Source organism: Eupeodes corollae, chromosome 3, assembly GCF_945859685.1.
Source record: "Eupeodes corollae chromosome 3, idEupCoro1.1, whole genome shotgun sequence".
Classification (NCBI taxonomy): domain Eukaryota; kingdom Metazoa; phylum Arthropoda; class Insecta; order Diptera; family Syrphidae; genus Eupeodes; species Eupeodes corollae.
In genome coordinates, this window is record NC_079149.1 from 119990147 (window position 1) to 120008386 (window position 18240).

General features: G+C 34.4%; 5 protein-coding genes across 5 annotated transcripts; 3 read left to right on the top strand and 2 right to left on the bottom strand.

Moving 5' to 3' along the window:
• Positions 1-286: 286 nt before the first annotated feature.
• Positions 287-1535, top strand: LOC129950014 (protein Exd1 homolog). The gene has a single exon (XM_056061774.1). It carries the CDS (start codon positions 380-382, stop codon positions 1400-1402), a length of 1023 nt encoding a protein of 340 aa, XP_055917749.1. The 5' UTR covers positions 287-379; the 3' UTR covers positions 1403-1535.
• Positions 1536-5695: 4160 nt separating this feature from the next.
• LOC129949932 (60S ribosomal protein L34-like) lies at positions 5696-6698 on the bottom strand. Its single transcript, XM_056061664.1, has 3 exons — positions 6634-6698; positions 6392-6467; positions 5696-6103 (listed from the first exon to the last, which is right to left on the bottom strand). The coding sequence occupies exons 2-3, from the start codon at positions 6454-6456 to the stop codon at positions 5749-5751; spliced, it is 420 nt and encodes a 139-aa protein (XP_055917639.1). The 5' UTR covers positions 6457-6467; positions 6634-6698; the 3' UTR covers positions 5696-5748.
• Positions 6699-7774: 1076 nt separating this feature from the next.
• Positions 7775-9254, top strand: LOC129950149 (vesicle transport through interaction with t-SNAREs homolog 1A). Its single transcript, XM_056061986.1, has 3 exons — positions 7775-7942; positions 8013-8071; positions 8143-9254. Exons 1-3 carry the CDS (start codon positions 7852-7854, stop codon positions 8644-8646), a joined length of 654 nt encoding a protein of 217 aa, XP_055917961.1. The 5' UTR covers positions 7775-7851; the 3' UTR covers positions 8647-9254.
• Positions 9255-13101: 3847 nt separating this feature from the next.
• LOC129949984 (ras-related protein Rab-6B) lies at positions 13102-14287 on the top strand. The gene is made up of 2 exons (XM_056061738.1): positions 13102-13497; positions 13585-14287. Exons 1-2 carry the CDS (start codon positions 13318-13320, stop codon positions 14032-14034), a joined length of 630 nt encoding a protein of 209 aa, XP_055917713.1. The 5' UTR covers positions 13102-13317; the 3' UTR covers positions 14035-14287.
• LOC129949983 (cysteine desulfurase, mitochondrial) lies at positions 14263-17229 on the bottom strand. The gene is made up of 6 exons (XM_056061737.1): positions 16992-17229; positions 16815-16897; positions 16537-16748; positions 16264-16472; positions 15616-16207; positions 14263-14773 (listed from the first exon to the last, which is right to left on the bottom strand). The coding sequence occupies exons 1-6, from the start codon at positions 17119-17121 to the stop codon at positions 14620-14622; spliced, it is 1380 nt and encodes a 459-aa protein (XP_055917712.1). The 5' UTR covers positions 17122-17229; the 3' UTR covers positions 14263-14619.
• Positions 17230-18240: the final 1011 nt, after the last annotated feature.

An 18240-nucleotide genomic window follows, 5' to 3' on the forward strand; every position in this document is an offset into this window, starting at 1 on the left:
ATAATCGCGCGTACTTAACCTAAAAATCATTCTTATTTTGGTTTCGGTGGTGAATGGTGGCTTCATTCGCGACGAATTAAAAAATCTCATGTGAAAGAAACGTCAAAATCGACGAATATTCGTTCATTCGTTGGTCGTTGGTCGTGCTCATGTGAATAGTACTTAAGTTTTCTAGTATTTGGAAGATCAAATCTCAAAAATCTGAACTGGCTAATTGAAACCGTTTGAATGATTTTGATGTAATTGAGCTAAAATGTATTCAATTCAAATCAAAAAAAAAAAAAACAACAAAATCAAACAAAATTATTCGTCCAAGAGCAGATCATAAAATGTCAAAAATCTGACTGTTTAACTTTAGTTTAGTGTTTTTTAAGAAGAAATGGAAGTAGATAACTGCGAAATTGGCCAAAATCTAATTGTAGAACTTGAAAATGAGATTCTTGTCGGCGTTCTAAAGTTTATATCCAAAGACAAACGCGTAATCGAACTCTCTAATGTTAGAGACTTCAACAGCGGCTATGTCTTCACATCATCACAAACCATCCCAAGGCCACTCATCAAGTCTATAAAATGCTGCAAGGATGTTGAGGCGCCAGAATCAACCTCTTCATCATGTTCAGATCAAGACCATGAATTCGATCGACCAAAACCGGATTATCTAGTCCCCATAAGTGGTGAAGAGCTTGATCGAATCCAAGAACTCGTATCCTCAAGCACATACATCTTCCAAGTAGATCAACGGTATCACAAAGCAATCGCAAATCTGAAACAACAAAGTGTCATAGGACTGCACATGGAGCCGTCGAATTTTGGGCGCCACAATCGCACATCGCTGTTAGTTGTGACGACGTGTCAGAATATCTACATATTTGATCTCATTTCACTGGGTGCTATATTCAAGGATCTGCGAAACATTTTGCAAGCCAAGTCGCCAAGGAAAGTTTTATACCACTCGAATAAAATAGCCGATAACCTGAAGTACAAACACAATGTTCAATTAGACGGAATATTTGACTTATTCGTCGCACACTGCCTTATATCGAAGCAAAAGAAGCTGACCAGATTCGATGAGTGCGTCGTCACTTATCTCCGTATTCCCATAAATTACTTTCAAGGAGACGATGAGTTTCAGGCAAAGATCTTCAATAGGCCATTGCCAAAATCTCTCCTCGATGTCCTATCAAAAAAGACTGCATTCCTTTTAAAACTCTACGATCACATGGTTCATGAAATTATGCTTAAGAACTTTTATAAACAATGCAGAGAGTACTCGGAGTCCTTTACGAAGAATGAGTGTGATGTCGAGGTGGCGATGCAGATGGCACCTGGCTCAACGCATGGAACCAGTTGCATCGGAGACAAAGAATGGGCAGACTTACTCGAGCTTCATTTGAAGTTGTAATCTTAAGTGAAATTCTAAATTCTTAGACTTGCAAGCTCAAAAATGTGATTTTGTACAAAAACATCTATTTGTATATTTTGTACATACATACAAGTTAAATAAATTAACAATTGCAATGAATTGAAATGAAGAATTTTTATTAAATTGGTTTTATTTTATTAATCTACAGCTGGTAGATTGGTTGTATTTTTCTTCTCTTGTATCAAAATGTATTAGTACCGAGGAGAGGACATGTACAAAATTCGAGATGATTAAAGACATTTCTAAAATAAAAACGGGATTGAAATGCATAAAAGAGGGAACTGTTATTTTCCGTATTTACTTAAAACAAAAAAAAACGAAAATTAAAGTTACAAAAGACCACAACTAAACCAAACGTTACAAGAAAATGAAATTAATAGAACACATTGATTCAATCATGGATTTTTTTTGTATTGTTTTTTTTTTTTAACAAAAACTGCAGCAAATGGTTGTGCCTCCCAAACTGTTTATCACGATGTTTGGCTTACCACGAATTACCGACTGTATTTGTGATAAACAATTTTGGATGTTCTCAACTTTGGTATTTCGTAAATGGTATTAGTTTTTCCTACATTTGTAATTTTTTTTTTCTTAACGCTGTTACTATTTCTCTAAACTTTATTTTTATAATACTGAGCAATTTCAAAATGGGTTTGTTAATACTTTTGTTATTTATTGTTTTCTGGTGGAATTTTATCTGAAAATGAAAATATTCTAGTTTGATTTTGGAAAACTCCTGATTTTGAAAACTACCTTGTTTTGTTTTTGTATTGATAATACTCTATAGGAAGAAAATTAATTTTGGACGTACGTTTCTAACGATTTAATTTGTATTTTTGTTTTAACTAGGGCCCCTGTGTTTGATCAAACATAGTTTCGCCACACACTATACAAACATGTTTGAGAGATATTAGGTGCGTGACGTTTTCAACTTAATCAGACCTACTTACGGAGACGGAGCAATGAGTGAATTAGCATGTGCAAAATGTGTTCCTCTTGTTAATTCCATGAAACTGAAAATTCAAAATGTTTTAATTTTGTTCAAACCGCTTGCGCACACGCGCATCATCGCTACACACTACTCAAACAGTTTGCAAATACATTCGTTTGCTCCAACAGTATGTGTAGTGTATGGGCCATATAAAACAAATGTTCCTGACTGAACCGTTTCTGTTTCAAAAAATAGCAATTTATACAAAAAAGCAACCATGGATTGATTGTATAAAAGTTTTTAATGAGTTATTAATGTACTTCGACCTGGCGGTCTTCTGTGTTCCTGTAAACACATACTAGAGTACATAATCAAAACAAGACTTCCTACCGTAATTATTTTACGTATTTCTTTAAATAGAACATTTACATAATAATGATTGTTTGTACATTGCACAGCCTTCAGATAGCACTGCTCATCAACCTTAAGGTGGTTGCATAACCCTTTATTTTAAATTATTTTTGCTTATACTAATATAAAATAAAAACAGTTTTTGTGGATTCAGGCCAAAAGTAATAATGTACAAAAGCTTATTCTTGTGGATTGCTTTCGCAAGTTTTGATTTCAAGACCTCCTCTCAGAATTGATCGTTTATAATTTTTTGCATTCCGCAATAGGGCTCTGGATCAGTAAAGGTTGCATTGCTATTCTTTTTGTACATAGTCAAGGCCCTCATTACGAAATACGATAATTTCAAAATTCGTTATCATTATCTCGGTTAGTTTTGGTGGTCCTGTTGCTATCGTTAAGAAACTTCAACTATCTTATCCGCATATCTATAACATTTTTCGTGTCTGCTGCATGAAAAAATTAAGTTAAACGCATGTATAATGAATATATTTTTAAATTTGTAATGATCATTCTCTTGGGTACCGTTTTTTTGTCTCGCGTTTTATATATATTTCGTAATATAGGACCAGCCCTATCATTACCTTTACAAAAACCGTTTATTTAAATTTTGATCACAAAATCAAAGTTGAAATGGATTCAACTCTTTGAGTGTATTCTCTGCTCAACCATTTACAATTTTAAAACGCTTCATATCAAAGAGAAGTGAATAATCCGCAAATAGTGCGAAAAATATAAAAATAATTCTGTCGATTAAAAGTTTGTGTAAGGTATTTACCTCTTATCAATACGATAAATTGAAACTTGCATCATAAAGGAAAAGATGAAATCTAAGACTTATACCCCTATTATGGTTGGCGAATCGAACATTCGATTTGCGAACTAACAAATTCGACATACCACGGTTGAAAAACTTAACAATTCGTGTTCGAAAGTCAGGCATAAATAATCTTAAACTCATGAAATTTCAAAAAAAAAAAACTGTTGTGTTCATTAAATGATAATTTTCATATTAAATAAAAATGCAAAGTAAACCAAAACGATAAGCAAATTTGCTTTTTGGAGAAAACGAAAATTACAGAAAAAAAAAAATAAAAATGCTTCAACTGCGAAAGAATATTCGAGACAACTCGTAGTTTCTTGGAACTTCCTAATCATCTGTAAGTAGAACAAATATTATGTACCTACTGGAAGTTCTTTTAATTCTAAATAATTCTTTAAGTTTCAGATCATATTTTCGACTGAATAAGGAAGCGTTTGTATTCGTATTAAACAAGCTGGAAGGCCAATTAAAAATGCAAACACCTTCTCAATCCCTGCACGAAATACTTTTTGTTTAACGGCCAGGTTACCAGGAGTAATAGGATGTGTTGACGTAACCCATATAGGAATCGTTGCTTTAATTGAGTTGCGTTATCAGTATCTTAGCAGAAAAGGATATTACAGTTTAAACGCAATGATAGTAAGTTTTTACCTCGAGAGTAGCTTTTCGTTTTTAGTGCAAGTTTTTAAGGCGTGTGACCATAAAATGTGTATTTGTTATGTTGACTTAAGATATCCTGGATCAACCCATGATTCCTTTGTATGAAACTCCAGTAATCTTAAGCCAGTTTTTGAAACGTTGTACCAAAGAGTAGAACGTTCAATGTTCCTTGGTAGTATTTATATTTTTATTTCGTTGTTCAATAATTGTTCTTTTCCATCGCAAGTAGGTGGTCCGAGTGAGTTGAAGGTTGTAGCAAATTGGTACAATATTCCTTTTTTTTTGTTTGAAGAACCAAACTCTCCAACACCTCTCTCTACATTCAGGTACGATTCCATCAGTTCGACTAACTTTTCGTACTGATCTCAATTAGTTATCTTGCAGCTGAATACAAATACATTGATCCGTGTTATTTTATAAAAGAAATGAAATATGAACTTACAATGTTTTATTTTCCGACTTTTCTTTTACATAAGCTTCGACCTTTTCTCACACAATATGAACGTTCGACATATAATAACACGAATGTAGTTCAAATCAACAAATATTCGATAGCGACAATAGTGAAATCAATCTTCAAAGAATGTATGACATTTAAGTCGAATCAACGGTTCTCAATTCGCCACGGTAATACAAATGTCTCACTTCGACTCTCAGTGGTAATAGGGGTATTAACGTTGAAAATATTTTCTTTTCAAGCTACCTGAAAAAAATGTCTTCTTGTAGAATTGAAATCACACCGATTAAGGCCCATATTACATAAAGCGAGTGTTTGAAATTTGGATTTTGAAGTGAATATTAAAATTATATTCACGAAATGAGTGATTCCAAAAACGTTCGCTTGCAGTTGAAGGTTGAACGTTCGATTCGATGTAATAATTCCAAACACAAAAGTTTTATTATTTTGAATCAGTTTCATTTCGAGTGCAGTTGAAAAATCCATTAACTTTTTTGATTTCCATTCTAACCTCTAAAATAGAATAGCAATAGTAAGCCGTGTAAATATCGTAGACCTGTACAATTATTAAACATTTAAGTTTTTTATCAGAAAATGCCTGAATGCGAACTGCAGTGTCAATAAAAGAGATAAACTCCAGGATATCATTTAAATTCATTGGCATCTGTAAAAAGTATTTTAAGCGTAATGCGTACATCGTTGCTTTAAAAGAAATATTTCCAGAGCAAGGACATTTTCCGAAGAAAGAAGTGCCCTCCCGAGATTGCCGGTTATGTCCCTTATTACTTTTTGCATTTCCGTTCAAAAAATGTGCCCAGTGGGAAAAGGATAAGTTTCAATTAATTAAGATGTAGCGTTCTAGCATAAAATGCAGTATTGCAGTACTAGCCTAGTTTAAAAATAAGGATCACTCACTTATGAAACCCGATTACCACATCTCCAACACATAACTTTTGTCCATTTTTGAATCAAGAAGTGTTCGTAGAACAATAATTTTTGTTTTTTCTAATAAAAATTTATTATTTTTTTTAAAAGGAGTACACTTCTTATTTCTTAGACTTTGAAGCCGATTTCTGTGCTGGCTTCTTTTGAGGAGCTGGTGGTGCAGCTGCCCTAACTACCTTTACAGGTTTGACAGATTCCTTTTGGCTCTTGAGGGCCTTAACAATCTTTTGTTCCTCAATAAGGAAGGCACGGATGATACGCTCGCGTAAGCAACCATGGCAAAGGACACCACCGTATGTACGACGGACGGTCTTTTGGCGTTTTGACAAGCGGGAACGCTCACATGGGCGGGTTGGTCGGATACCCTTTAGTTTTTCCTTGCACTGACCGCACTTTGGGACAGTCTTGTTCTTCTTAACATATTGGTAAACCAAACGACCGCCTGGAGTACGAACACTGAAATAAAAAAAGAAAATGTTCGAATTATTTGCTGATTGTGATTTTAACAATATTAAGTTAAAAACAAGCGGAGTTAGTGTCAAGATCTATCCATTCAAGGGACAAAAAACTACATGCGACTGATCTGTCAAAACACTTTGGTAGCGCCAAGATTTCAGAAGAAGTCTTTCAAGTTTTTTCTTCTATTTCGCCACTGAACACTCAAACTCCACTTGTTTTTTGTAATCCACATTTTTATTCAAATAATTGTTGAATTAACAATTTATTGTACTTTAAAATACTTACATTCGCCTCCTGTTGGATTTTGTGTTGTAAGACAAACGTCTCCTCAAAGTCAATCGCTGAACCATTTTATCGGCAACTAAAAATTTGAAGAGAAAAACACAGAGAATTTGTATAAGTTTCACACAATTCTATAGCACAATATATTAAGTTTTAATTGAAATATTAATTTCCATATATTTTGTAACATAATTAATGGATGAATTAAGATTTTTTTGGGGAAAACAAAATTTAGGTACACATACCTTCAAGAAATTAACTGGAAAGGAAGTTGATAAGGCAGTGCGGTGCGGTAAAGATGGCCGCGAAAAAAGAAAAATGTCAAAAATTGACATTTTGTTTTGGGCGTAATGGTTTGCTTACATGTTGTAGCATTTGGGGAATAGATTCACTTATATTTTAGTTATTATTTTCTTTAATTTTTAGTTTCGTAAAAAAGGACATTCATTTTTTTAGTTTAATATGAATATTGACATTTAATTGGATTGGATTTGATTCAAAAAGCAAACAAAGCTATTATGAAAATGTTTGTATAAACTATCAGAATCTTTAAACATCCCCAGTTTTAAGCCCTTACTCTACTCACTTGAGTTAAACATAATCATAAAATGTGACAAAACTTGTGTATTATGGGGTGTATTCGAAAGAAATTAATTTGTTCAGGAATTTAATGTAGATTATTTTTTAATTTAACAAATTTTGTAAAACAATACAATAATCAGTTCTTTCGAACCTTGATCATCACATCACATCGTGTCAGAAAAATAGGTTTCCAATTAGAGATTACATTTTGATAATACAATAAGAATAATAGTCAAATTGCCACTACTAATACGCCTGCAGCACCATTTATTTTTCAGGACAAATTCCATTCGATTGTTTGTGACTGTATTTTCTCGGAAACTTCACGAACTCCATCTTTAAGATTTTGAATCTATCTTATCTTTCACCTGGGTCTAAAGAAACAAATCTTGGCGATCAACTGCGATCACCTCTTCAAGAAATAACAGTCATTTCTTTCAAAACTGTGATCAATTTCCATTTTTATTAATGACATAGTTTTTACTTCTGAAATGTTAGGGATGACAGCTGCCAAGCTGATGGCATCTTGTGGCTACGTTTATATTACCTTATGTAGACTATTAACTTTCTATATTATATCTCCATTGCCATATTTCGTCTATGTAAAAAAAAACGTCTCGACAATAGTTATATTCATTTTAACAACAACATCGAAACTACAATTTGTTCGTGTGAAAGGGGTCTAACGTTTTTAAAAGCATTCGACGATCTTATTTCACCATTAAACGGAAGTCAAAACTACTCTATCGACGAATCAGAACTTAAAGAAGAACCCAAAATTGCAAACGTCAAATAAAACAAAATCGAAAAGAAAACAACACAGCTGGAAAAATTTCAATTCAATACAATTTATCATTAAAATTAAGTTAAAAGAATTCAATATGACTTTAATCGATCACTATGAGCAACAATATGCTTCATTAATTGCAGAAATTACAGCATCAATTGGTCGATTAAACATATTTAGTGGATGTAAGTAGAAAAATGTTAAAATTGTTCATACAACTCACAAAAACTTGGCTAACATATTTTTCATCGACAGCTGAAAGACGTGAACTTTGCGCAAAAATCGATGGAAGTCTAACCGAAGCTTCTGAATTGGTAATGTTTTCATTTTCAATTCGATATATGTATATTGAAATTTATTAAAATCTTACTTCCTTCTTTTTCAGTTGGAACAAATCGGTTTGGAAATAAGAGACTTGAATCCATCTGTTCGACCTGGTTTCAATAGCAAACTTAATTGCTATCAAGTCGAACTAAAGCGTCTTCAAAATGAATACAAAAACATCAAAGAACAGTCACGAAATCATTCCTCACTCGAAATAACTGATGAATTTGATGATGTATCAATTCGAGATGATCAAAAGCAACGGTTGCTCGAGAACTCGGAGCGTATCGAACGAACTGGGAATCGTCTAGTTGAGGGCTATCGCATCGCTGTGGAAACAGAAGAATTGAGCACACAAGTCTTGCAGGATTTACATCATCAGCGTGAAACTCTTAATAATGCTAGATCCAGGCTGAGGGAGACAAATGCTGAATTGGGTAGATCGTCGAGAATTTTGAATTCAATGTTGATGCGTGCATTGAGGGAGAAGGCTATTCTCTATGGAGTTGGTGGATTCTTTGTGGTTGCCGTTGTAATCAGTGTTTACTTTTCATTTTCTAGCTAATTATTCCAAATGTGTAAATGATTATTTGTTAACATTTTATCTAAATAGGAATCAATCATTAAAAGCCCAAATCATTCCTTTTGACAAGATTTGCTAATTCATTACTGTTATATAAATAGTAAGGTGTACAAAACTCATTAAAATATGTTTTTATTTAATTTTAAGTACTTAGATATTTCATTTAAGATGTTGATATTTATTTTAGCAAATTTTACTAAGTATTAAAAGTTTTAATTTAAAAAAAAAATAGTTTATTTTGTTGTAAGCATCGGTGTGAATCTATTAAAAATAATCCCACAAGGAATTTAAAAACTCAGCTTTAGGGAAAAGGCTTAAGAGAGAGTTCACACCAAAATTCGCAGTGTCAATTATCAATCGACTGTTGATAAATATCGAAATCCAGGCTTTTTAATCTTTTGCTTAAGAATTGAACACTTTTTTTGGACATGAATTTAGCACATTGAAAGGAGTGCAAGTATTTTTCTGCTTTAAATTCTTTATTACTTGCAAGTAACGGTTCATTTTTATGTTGTTACTATGACTACCTTATATGGTAATAAAAATGTGTAGATGATTGAAAAGTAAAGTATCGTTTTGCGAAAAATGAAGATTGTTTGTGATTTGCGTTGTTTTTAGCTGGACATAAATTAAGCACGTTTTGCAATAAAAGTGTGTATTTTTAATTTTTGTGTTTTTTTTTTAAGAAAATAATAATTTTTGAGGTAATTAAATATTCCTTTAATGATCTATAATTAAAAATTTTAAAAAAAATTAATTAGTCATGGCAAAAGGAAATTGGTGTTCAAAGGATAAAAGAAGTCTGATTTTGATCTTGGGCGGTAATAGACATTACTAAGTTGTTAGAATGCTACAGGAAGCTGGTTTATAATGCCTACGTCATTTCAAAAGTTTAGAGAGATTGAAAACGTTAAACAAAACCCCCGGGCCAGAAAGACAACTACAAAAAAAGATAGAATTATTTATAGGTTATCGACCTAGGATCCGTTTAAGAACTCCAGTGCCATTTGAAGCGAACTTTCAACGAACTATGGAGTAAATGTTTCCTCAAGGACCATAAGACGCCGATTAAATGAAAACAATCTACGTGGGTGCGTTGCTCAGAGAAAACCGCTTTTATCAAAAAAAAATCTGAAATATAAGTTACAGTTTGTCAAAGCCTAGAAAAACCCATTACTTTTTGGAAAAACTTGTTCTGGAGCGATGAATCCAAATTCTGCCGGTTCAGATCGGATGGGAAAAAATATGTATGGCGTCCAAAAAACAGAGAATATGATCCAAGGTACACTATTAAGACGGTGAAACACGGCGGAGGCAACGTTATGGTCTGGGCTGCTTTTTCATGGCACGGCGTTGGCCCCGTCGTAAAATTTGACACCAGAACGTGTACACAAACTTAAAAGTTAGTGAAGTGTGCTTTAGAGGTGAATAAATCGACGTTTTAAAATGGCCAGCACCCTTACCTTAACCCGATCGAGAATTTGTGGAATGATGTTGAACATCACATTGAGCAACAAAACTTACCAATTTAACACAATTGTAGCAGGAGATTCAAAATTCTTGGTATGCAATTCCAAAGTCACGATGTCAGGCTTTGGTTGAAAGTTTGCCGAGAAGAATTGCTTCTGTACTGCAAAATAAAGGGTCCCCTACCAAATACTAAGAAAAACTTAGAATTGATAACGGTAAGTAAAATTTTATCAAGAAACTGTTGAATGTGCTAAATTCGTGTCCAGGCGAAAAATTGATATTTCTATATTGCATACTTTTTTCTTCTTACAGATGTTTAACATACATATTTGATGAAGTACTATGAAAACATAGTGCTATGTATATGTAATGTAAATAAAATATAACTATTATTATTATTATTATTATTATTATTATTATTATTATTATAATTATTTATTAAAATATAAAATAAATTTATAATATAAGCATTTACATCACTTACTACCAGAGACCAAAGATTGTATCTATCCTAAAACATTTATTTTAAATGGATCTCTAATTTCCAGCCTAAAATATAACTAATTTCATAATAAAAAAACAAATGGAAAATTATATGGTTTTTATTTTCTTTAACAAGTGTAAATATATAGAAATTTTATTACCATTTACAACCATTTGGTGATCAAAGCTCATATCAATTGACTTTTTAAATGTTAAACGTTGTCATTTATCAGCTTTAAGGGATATTTTTTAGATTAACATTTTTTAAAAGCTTTTGCAGGTGGAATCATATGTATTAATAAATTTACAGGGGGGCATAGTTATAAATAAAGTATAGAGTTGAAATAAACTATAGTTTTTTGGAATCTGAACAGAACACAAAGTAATTTTTTAACAAGTATTTAACTTTTTTTTATAAATCTTAAGTTTGAATAAAATGTTTTTAAATAAAAATTTGCAATTTTGAAAATTATATATGGATTCCTATTCCCACCAAAGCAGCAGGCGATGACTTGGTAGGGAGCATGCACCAACTCATCTGCAAAATTTGGTCGGAAGAAAGCATGCCCGATGAGTGGAATCTCAGCATAGTGTGCCCGATACATAAGAAAGGAGACCCTCTAAACTGCGCCAACTACAGAGGCATCAGTCTCCTTAACATTGCGTATAAGATCCTCTCTGCCGTATTATGTGAACGTCTGAAGCCATTCGTCAACAACCTGATTGGTCCTTATCAGTGTGGCTTCAGACCAGGAAAGTCCACTATCGACCAAATATTCACACTACGGCAGATCTTGGAAAAAACCCAGGAGCTTCAAATCGATACCCACCATCTCTTTATCGATTTTAAAGCCGCGTATGACAGCATCTATAGGGAAGAGCTCTACCGAGCAATGTCTAGTTTTGGCATCCCTGTCAAACTGATCCGTTTGTGCAGAATGACGATGGAGAATGCACGCTGCTCTATCAAGGTCGGAAAAGATCTTACCGATGCATTTGATGTCAAAAAAGGTTTTAGACAAGGCGATGCACTGTCATGCGACTTCTTCAACATCGTTCTGGAAAGAATTGTGCAAAACTCAATCGTCAACACTAGAGGCACAATCTTCCAAAGATCCATCCAATTACTCGGATACGCAGATGATATTGACATAATTGGAAGATCAAAGCGTGATGTCAGTGGAGCGTTTTTGAGCATTGCGACGGAAGCGAAGAAGATGGGTTTAGTGGTCAATGAGGGCAAGACCAAGTATATGCTGTCATCAAAAAAGGACACTGAACGACGACGTCTTGGACAAAACGTCACCATGGACAGCTATAACTTTGAGGTAGTTAAGGACTTTGTCTACCTAGGCACCGCTATTAATGCAGACTACGACACCAGCGCTGAAATCAAACGAAGAATAACTCTTGCAAATCGCTGCTTCTTTGGACTTAGAAGGCAATTGAGAAGTAAAGTCCTCTCTCGAGCATGTAAAATCACCATCTATAAGACACTCATCATCCCGGTTCTCATTTATGGCGCTGAGGCCTGGACCCTGTCAAAGAAAGATGAGAGCGTCTTAGGATGCTTCGAGAGAAAAATTCTTCGGGCGATTTTTGGTCCCGTACGCATAGATGGAGAATGGAGGAGAAGATATAACGACGAGCTGTACGGGCTGTACAGCGACACTGACCTAGTTAGCAGAATCAAAGTCCAACGGCTTAGATGGCTAGGTCATGTAGAGCGGATGGACATCAACGCTCCAGCCCGGAAGGTCTTCGAATCCAATCCCGAGGGACGGCGCAGTAGAGGAAGACCGCGACTCAGGTGGCGCACCCAGGTGGGAGAGGACCTCAACCAACTTGGCGTGCGAAACTGGAGACAGCTAGCTAGGGACCGAGCTGGCTGGAGACGCTTGTTGGTTGAGGCCCAGGTCCGCCCCGGACTGTAGCGCCACCTTAAGTAAGTAAGTAAGTATTCCCACCAAATTTAACCCTAGATTTGTGTGACAAATATGCAATTGGAAGTAATGAAACATAGTTTTATTGCAATTTCGTGATGTTTCCATTTTGATGATTACACGTGTAGATCTATATCGTAATGGGAGAGAATGTAAATTTAATAATGGAAGAAACGAAGTGTCAACAATTTTATGGGAAATGTTGTCCGCAGATTCAAAAAGTAAGCAAATGATAAACCTGATAAGCTTAGAAAAGACAAACATTGCGTTGCGACACCAAATAAAAGATTAACTTTAAACTTATTTCATTCATTTTAGGTATTTCATTTTTCTATGGACTCAATGAATAGTGCACAAAATTAAAGAAAATACTGAGTATTTAAACAAACCTAGTTTATTTTAGTTTTTAGAAAATATTTTAGTTAGCGCTTTCACTTTTTTTCAAATCAAACTTACCTTTTCTGTTAACTGCCAACAGCTGTTTTTTGACATTCCTTTTTGTTTGTTTTCTTTCTTTTGTTCCAATTACAACAAATCGCTTCTACTTTTATTCTATGCTTGCCCGTCCGTCGCCCGACAATTGTTTCAACTTAGCCTAGCCTAGCCTAGCCTAACCTGGCTGGGTTCTATAAACTACAATAGAATTAAAAGCAGTTGGACTCCTCTAAACAAATTAGCAAAATATCGCGTACGTAGGTACTTAATTGACTTAGAAATAAAACAAGGTGACACCATTAATCTACCGCTACAATTAAATATGGCCAAAGTTCGAATACCCGAACAAAAAGTTATACTTTGTGGAGAATATGGCGTCGGCAAAAGTTCCTTGTTTCGCCGATTCACCAATAATAGTTTTGTCACTGAGACAGATCGTAAATCTACCCTTGGTTTGGATCACATGGACAAAGAATACACCATCGATGACAAAACCATCAAAGTAAGTAGTAGATAACCTTTGTTGTTGTTGAACTCATGGTGCAATGTTCAATCTTATGTATTTTCTTAACATATTCAATCATCACAGCTTCAACTCTGGGATACCGGCGGAATGGAACGTGTTGCCTCAGTCACATCGAGTTACTATAAATTCGCTGAAGGTGCTATTCTGGTGTTTGCATTGGACAATGCATCCTCATTTCATTCACTGTCGCAACACCTCCTCGACATAGTTACCTATGCAGAGAATGCCAAAATCTTCATTTGCGGCAACAAGTCAGACTTGGAGGGTCGAGAGCCACAGGTGAGCGATGCCGAAATGGAGGCTTTTTGTGAACAATGCCACAGTCTTATAAGTGCCACATACAAGACATCCTGCAAGACGGGCGAAGGTATCGAAGAAATGTTCCGTGACATATCGAATATCCTTGTTGATGCGAATCGCTCAAAAATAGAGTTACAAGCTCTCGAACACCATGGATTCAAAATCGATCATCCCGATGAACCACCGGAAGATGATGGCAATTGCATTTGCTAGTTCCAAATGTCCCCTCCTCCCATCATTTCATCTAAGCCCTTTTGGATTTGCATTTAAGTTTTTTGTTGTTTTTCTTTTTGGAATTGATTGATCGATTTTTGGAGTACAGTTTATTTATTGTAGTTTATTTTTCAAATATTTATCCGTCCCATATTGAGCCGGATTTTCTCTTATGTTTCTTACCATGACATATTTATACATAACACATAATAAATAATAGCAGCAAAATAAATAATTCAGTTTTTTGTATTGATTTTCTTTTTTTATTCTCGAGAAGATAACTTAACAAATAAACTATAATATTCTACATGGGTATATATTTATATTATAATATTCTGTGTTGTGGTGGATAATACACAAAAACAAAAACTATAAAAGGCTAATAAAAGAAAATACACGGTAATGCAAACTGTCGGTCAGTTGTTCGACTTCGAAGCCAATCATCGGTCGTCGTATGTCTTTGTAATGGTTCATTCATTTATTCATTCTTTAGGTGAACGGGTAACGCTTTACATTTAAAAAATATTTAGTGTATAATTATTGGTGAAAAATAAAATAAACAAAAAAATAACTGGAGGAGGAATTTTAGTGCTGAGCCCATATAATTGACTTCAAATCAATGCCTTCTTGTACCATTTCCCAGAGTGGTGACATTTCACGTAATTTCTTAACTTGACTGATGCACTTTTCAGCCGTGTAGTCTATTTCCTCAATTGTTGTAAACCTTCCAATTCCAAATCTGCAAAAAGAAAATGACATAGAATAATGAAAGCATTTTCCTACTGGAATCTTAATGAACAGAGCCAAAAAACAAATTTGTATCATAGTCAAACTCGGAAAAAATATTTCGTAAAATATCAAAATTATTCAAATCTTTGATATAGTTTGGAGTTGTTGGGAAAGGCAAATTGAATTGCAAAAAATTTCAAGTCTCAGCGCTGCCAAATTTTTCTACGTTTTTATTAAATATTTTTAGAAGTTCTGTGATAAAAGTCGTAATCGTTGATAGTAAAGGAAAAGCAACCAAAAATAAAAATTCTTTATCAATTATGGAATTCGTTTTTTGTTTGCGAATTTAAGGTCGGGGTTCTGGTTCATAATTTGTAATCAGATGAAATCGTATAATTAAATAATAATATAATGAAATAAATAAATATGATAGGGCTGAAGCTCATAGAGATCCCGGACCTAGTGTCTTACAACTTTCAACCATTCTTAAGTGCGAGCGATGTGAGAAATCGAAAGGAACTGCAGTCATTATGAAAGATCAAAACAGTTAATTTGAGAAGTAATTTTCCATGATAAGAATTTTTTTAAATCGTACAGGTAAGTATAGCATCTAGACCTCTGGCATGAGAGCTACTTGGAAACCTAGCTTCATCTTTAATTTCCGCCTCCAGTTATGGAGTATAGTCCCACCGAACTAACTAGCTTTAAGTCCAATGTGTTTCGACTAGATACGACAGTTAAGCTCAACATTCTTGTGAATTATATTCTAAAAAATCAATGATTTGGTGCTACTTACAAAATGGACCTATTTATTCTGGAAAGGATTTAACAAAAAAAGCTAAAAACTCTCACCTTATAGAACTATGCGCTAAATCATCATCTGTTCCAATTGCCCTTAGCACATACGACGGTTCCAAAGAGGCCGATGTACATGCAGATCCACTTGACAAGGCGATATCCTTAAGCGCCATCAACAAAGACTCTCCCTCCACATAGGCAAACGATAAGTTCAAACATCCCGGATAAGTGTGTTCGGGATCACCATTTCGAATGACATGTGGTAAACCTTCCATAATTTTATCCAATAATCGGTTCGATAGAAATTCAACCCATTTCTCATCGTAACTTAATTCACGTCTGGCAATATCGCAGGCAGCTCCCAATCCAACAGCTAAAGGCGCCGGTACAGTTCCACTTCGTAGACCACGCTCTTGACCACCACCACTTTGAATCGGTACAAGACGAACTCGAGGTTTTCTACCAACATACAATGCACCGATTCCTTTGGGTCCGTATATCTTGTGGCCCGATATCGACATTAAGTTAATGTTATCCTTATGGACATCGATAGGAATTTTGCCCACCGCTTGTGCGGCATCTGTGTGGAATAGTACTTTGTTTGCTTTGCAAATTGTACTTATGTCTGAAAGGGGCTGTCGAACACCTAAAAGACATATTTTTTGTAAAAAGACTTTCAAGATAGATTGAGTCTATCCTTACCAATTTCATTGTTGACTGTCATGATAGATACCAAAGCTGTTTGTGGGGTAATTGCTTGTTCAAGTTCCTTGAGATCTATTATACCATTCTTCTGTACCGGCAAGTAGGTGATTTTAAAACCCTCGGCTTCCAAAGCTCGACATGAATCCAATACACATTTGTGTTCTGTTTGTGTTGTGATAACGTGATTTTTCTTTTCTCCATAAAATCTTAAAAAAATGCAAGGACAAAAATCGAGTGTTTTCAAAATCAATTAAGAACATGAAAACCAACCTTGCAACACCCTTTATAGCGATATTATTCGATTCAGTTGCACCAGACGTGAATATAATTTCTTTGGGATCGGCTCCAATAAGATTTGCAATTTGTTCGCGTGCCAATTCGACAGCTTTTTCAGATTCCCAGCCGTAATAATGATTCCTTGAATGTGGATTGCCATACTGATGTATTAGGTAGGGTAGCATAGCATCCAAAACACGGGGATCCTAAAAGAACAACAAAACACAAAATGACATCTTGTGAAATTAGAAATTCACTTTCTTTTTACTTACCATGGGAGTTGTAGCTTGTGCATCCAAGTAAAGGGGTTTCTTATCAGGTTGGATAAATGGTTTGTCTTCCTTTTTCTTTGGATCTATTTTTGTTTTTTATTTTATATTGTGAAATTGCGAAGCATACATTTAGTAGAAGTATTTTTTCATATCAATAACCTCACATTATAAAGTTACCTTTTGCTGCTACAGCTGCATTTGATGCAAGACGAATGCCATTCAGATTTAATATTCCGGATCTCGTTAGGGATTTAACAGCATCGGGATGAATAAGCCTTTTTGGCAACATTGTAATTAGTTGCATCATTTTTACGGAAAAATTGTAAAGTTATTTCGTTCGCTTTGCTACAAAGATAATTCGGTTTGATGGTATTTCGAATTTTATGATGATGCAGCCAACCAACAAAATAAGAATAATATTGCGAATGATAAGCGAATGTCAAAACAAAGCGTGGGTGAAGTAAATTAGTTCTGTTTGTGTAATGATTGACACATGTGATTATACACAGCTTTTAAACGGTGCAATATTTCATTGGTGATTTTTGAACAATTTTTGGTGTTTGCTTCATTATATATTTCATAGAGGAAATATATTATCTAGAGTCCCGACTCAGTGGGTTTGCTCTCTTTCGGCCTACAAGCTAAATTGAGACGATTTTGTCCATTAGGATAAGCATGTGTTAGTTGTCCCGTGCATTTCTTATGGGACCAAGCCATTATGAATGTAGTTGTTATGGAATTTGTGCCCATATTGCTCAACGGCGGGGGAAAAAAAACTATGAGGTGAACTCAGCCGTTCAAAAAAGTGATCCGTTGCATTCAAAAATTGAAAAATTAATGCAATAATTTAAGAAAGACTAATTTTATGGTTCCTTTCCAGTGTAAACTGTGCAGTATCTAAAATGAAAACACAGACTATTAAATAAATCGATTATTGTTGCACCTCCTTCGCTGCAATTTGACTTACTTTTTATTCAATGAAGTGAACTTGTATATACTCTTTTCAATATAAAGGTTTTTAGTCTGAAAAATATCAAATTATATTAAATATCAAAACAGTTAGCAAAAACTTACATTAAAAATCCTAAACCCATTGTTTTGTTTTGCAAAATTGATTGTAATTTTTGACAAGTTATAAAAATTCCATAAGTTTCATTTTAGCCCAATCCCCCATTTTGCTTTTTTTTCTCCACTCACATGTATTCACCGATAGGTAATTTGGGAGAGTTCACCTCGAATTCGTGTTTCAGGTAGGCCCCGGTCGGGACTCTAGATAATATATTTCCTCTATGATATTTTTCTTGTACTTATTTCAATTACAAAAATTTTAAACGTCACTTTCGCTAAATTAAAAATGTTTAAGTTAATTCTTTTTTTTTACAGATAGGCCTCTGATATCATATTTTGTATGACTGAACTTTTGACT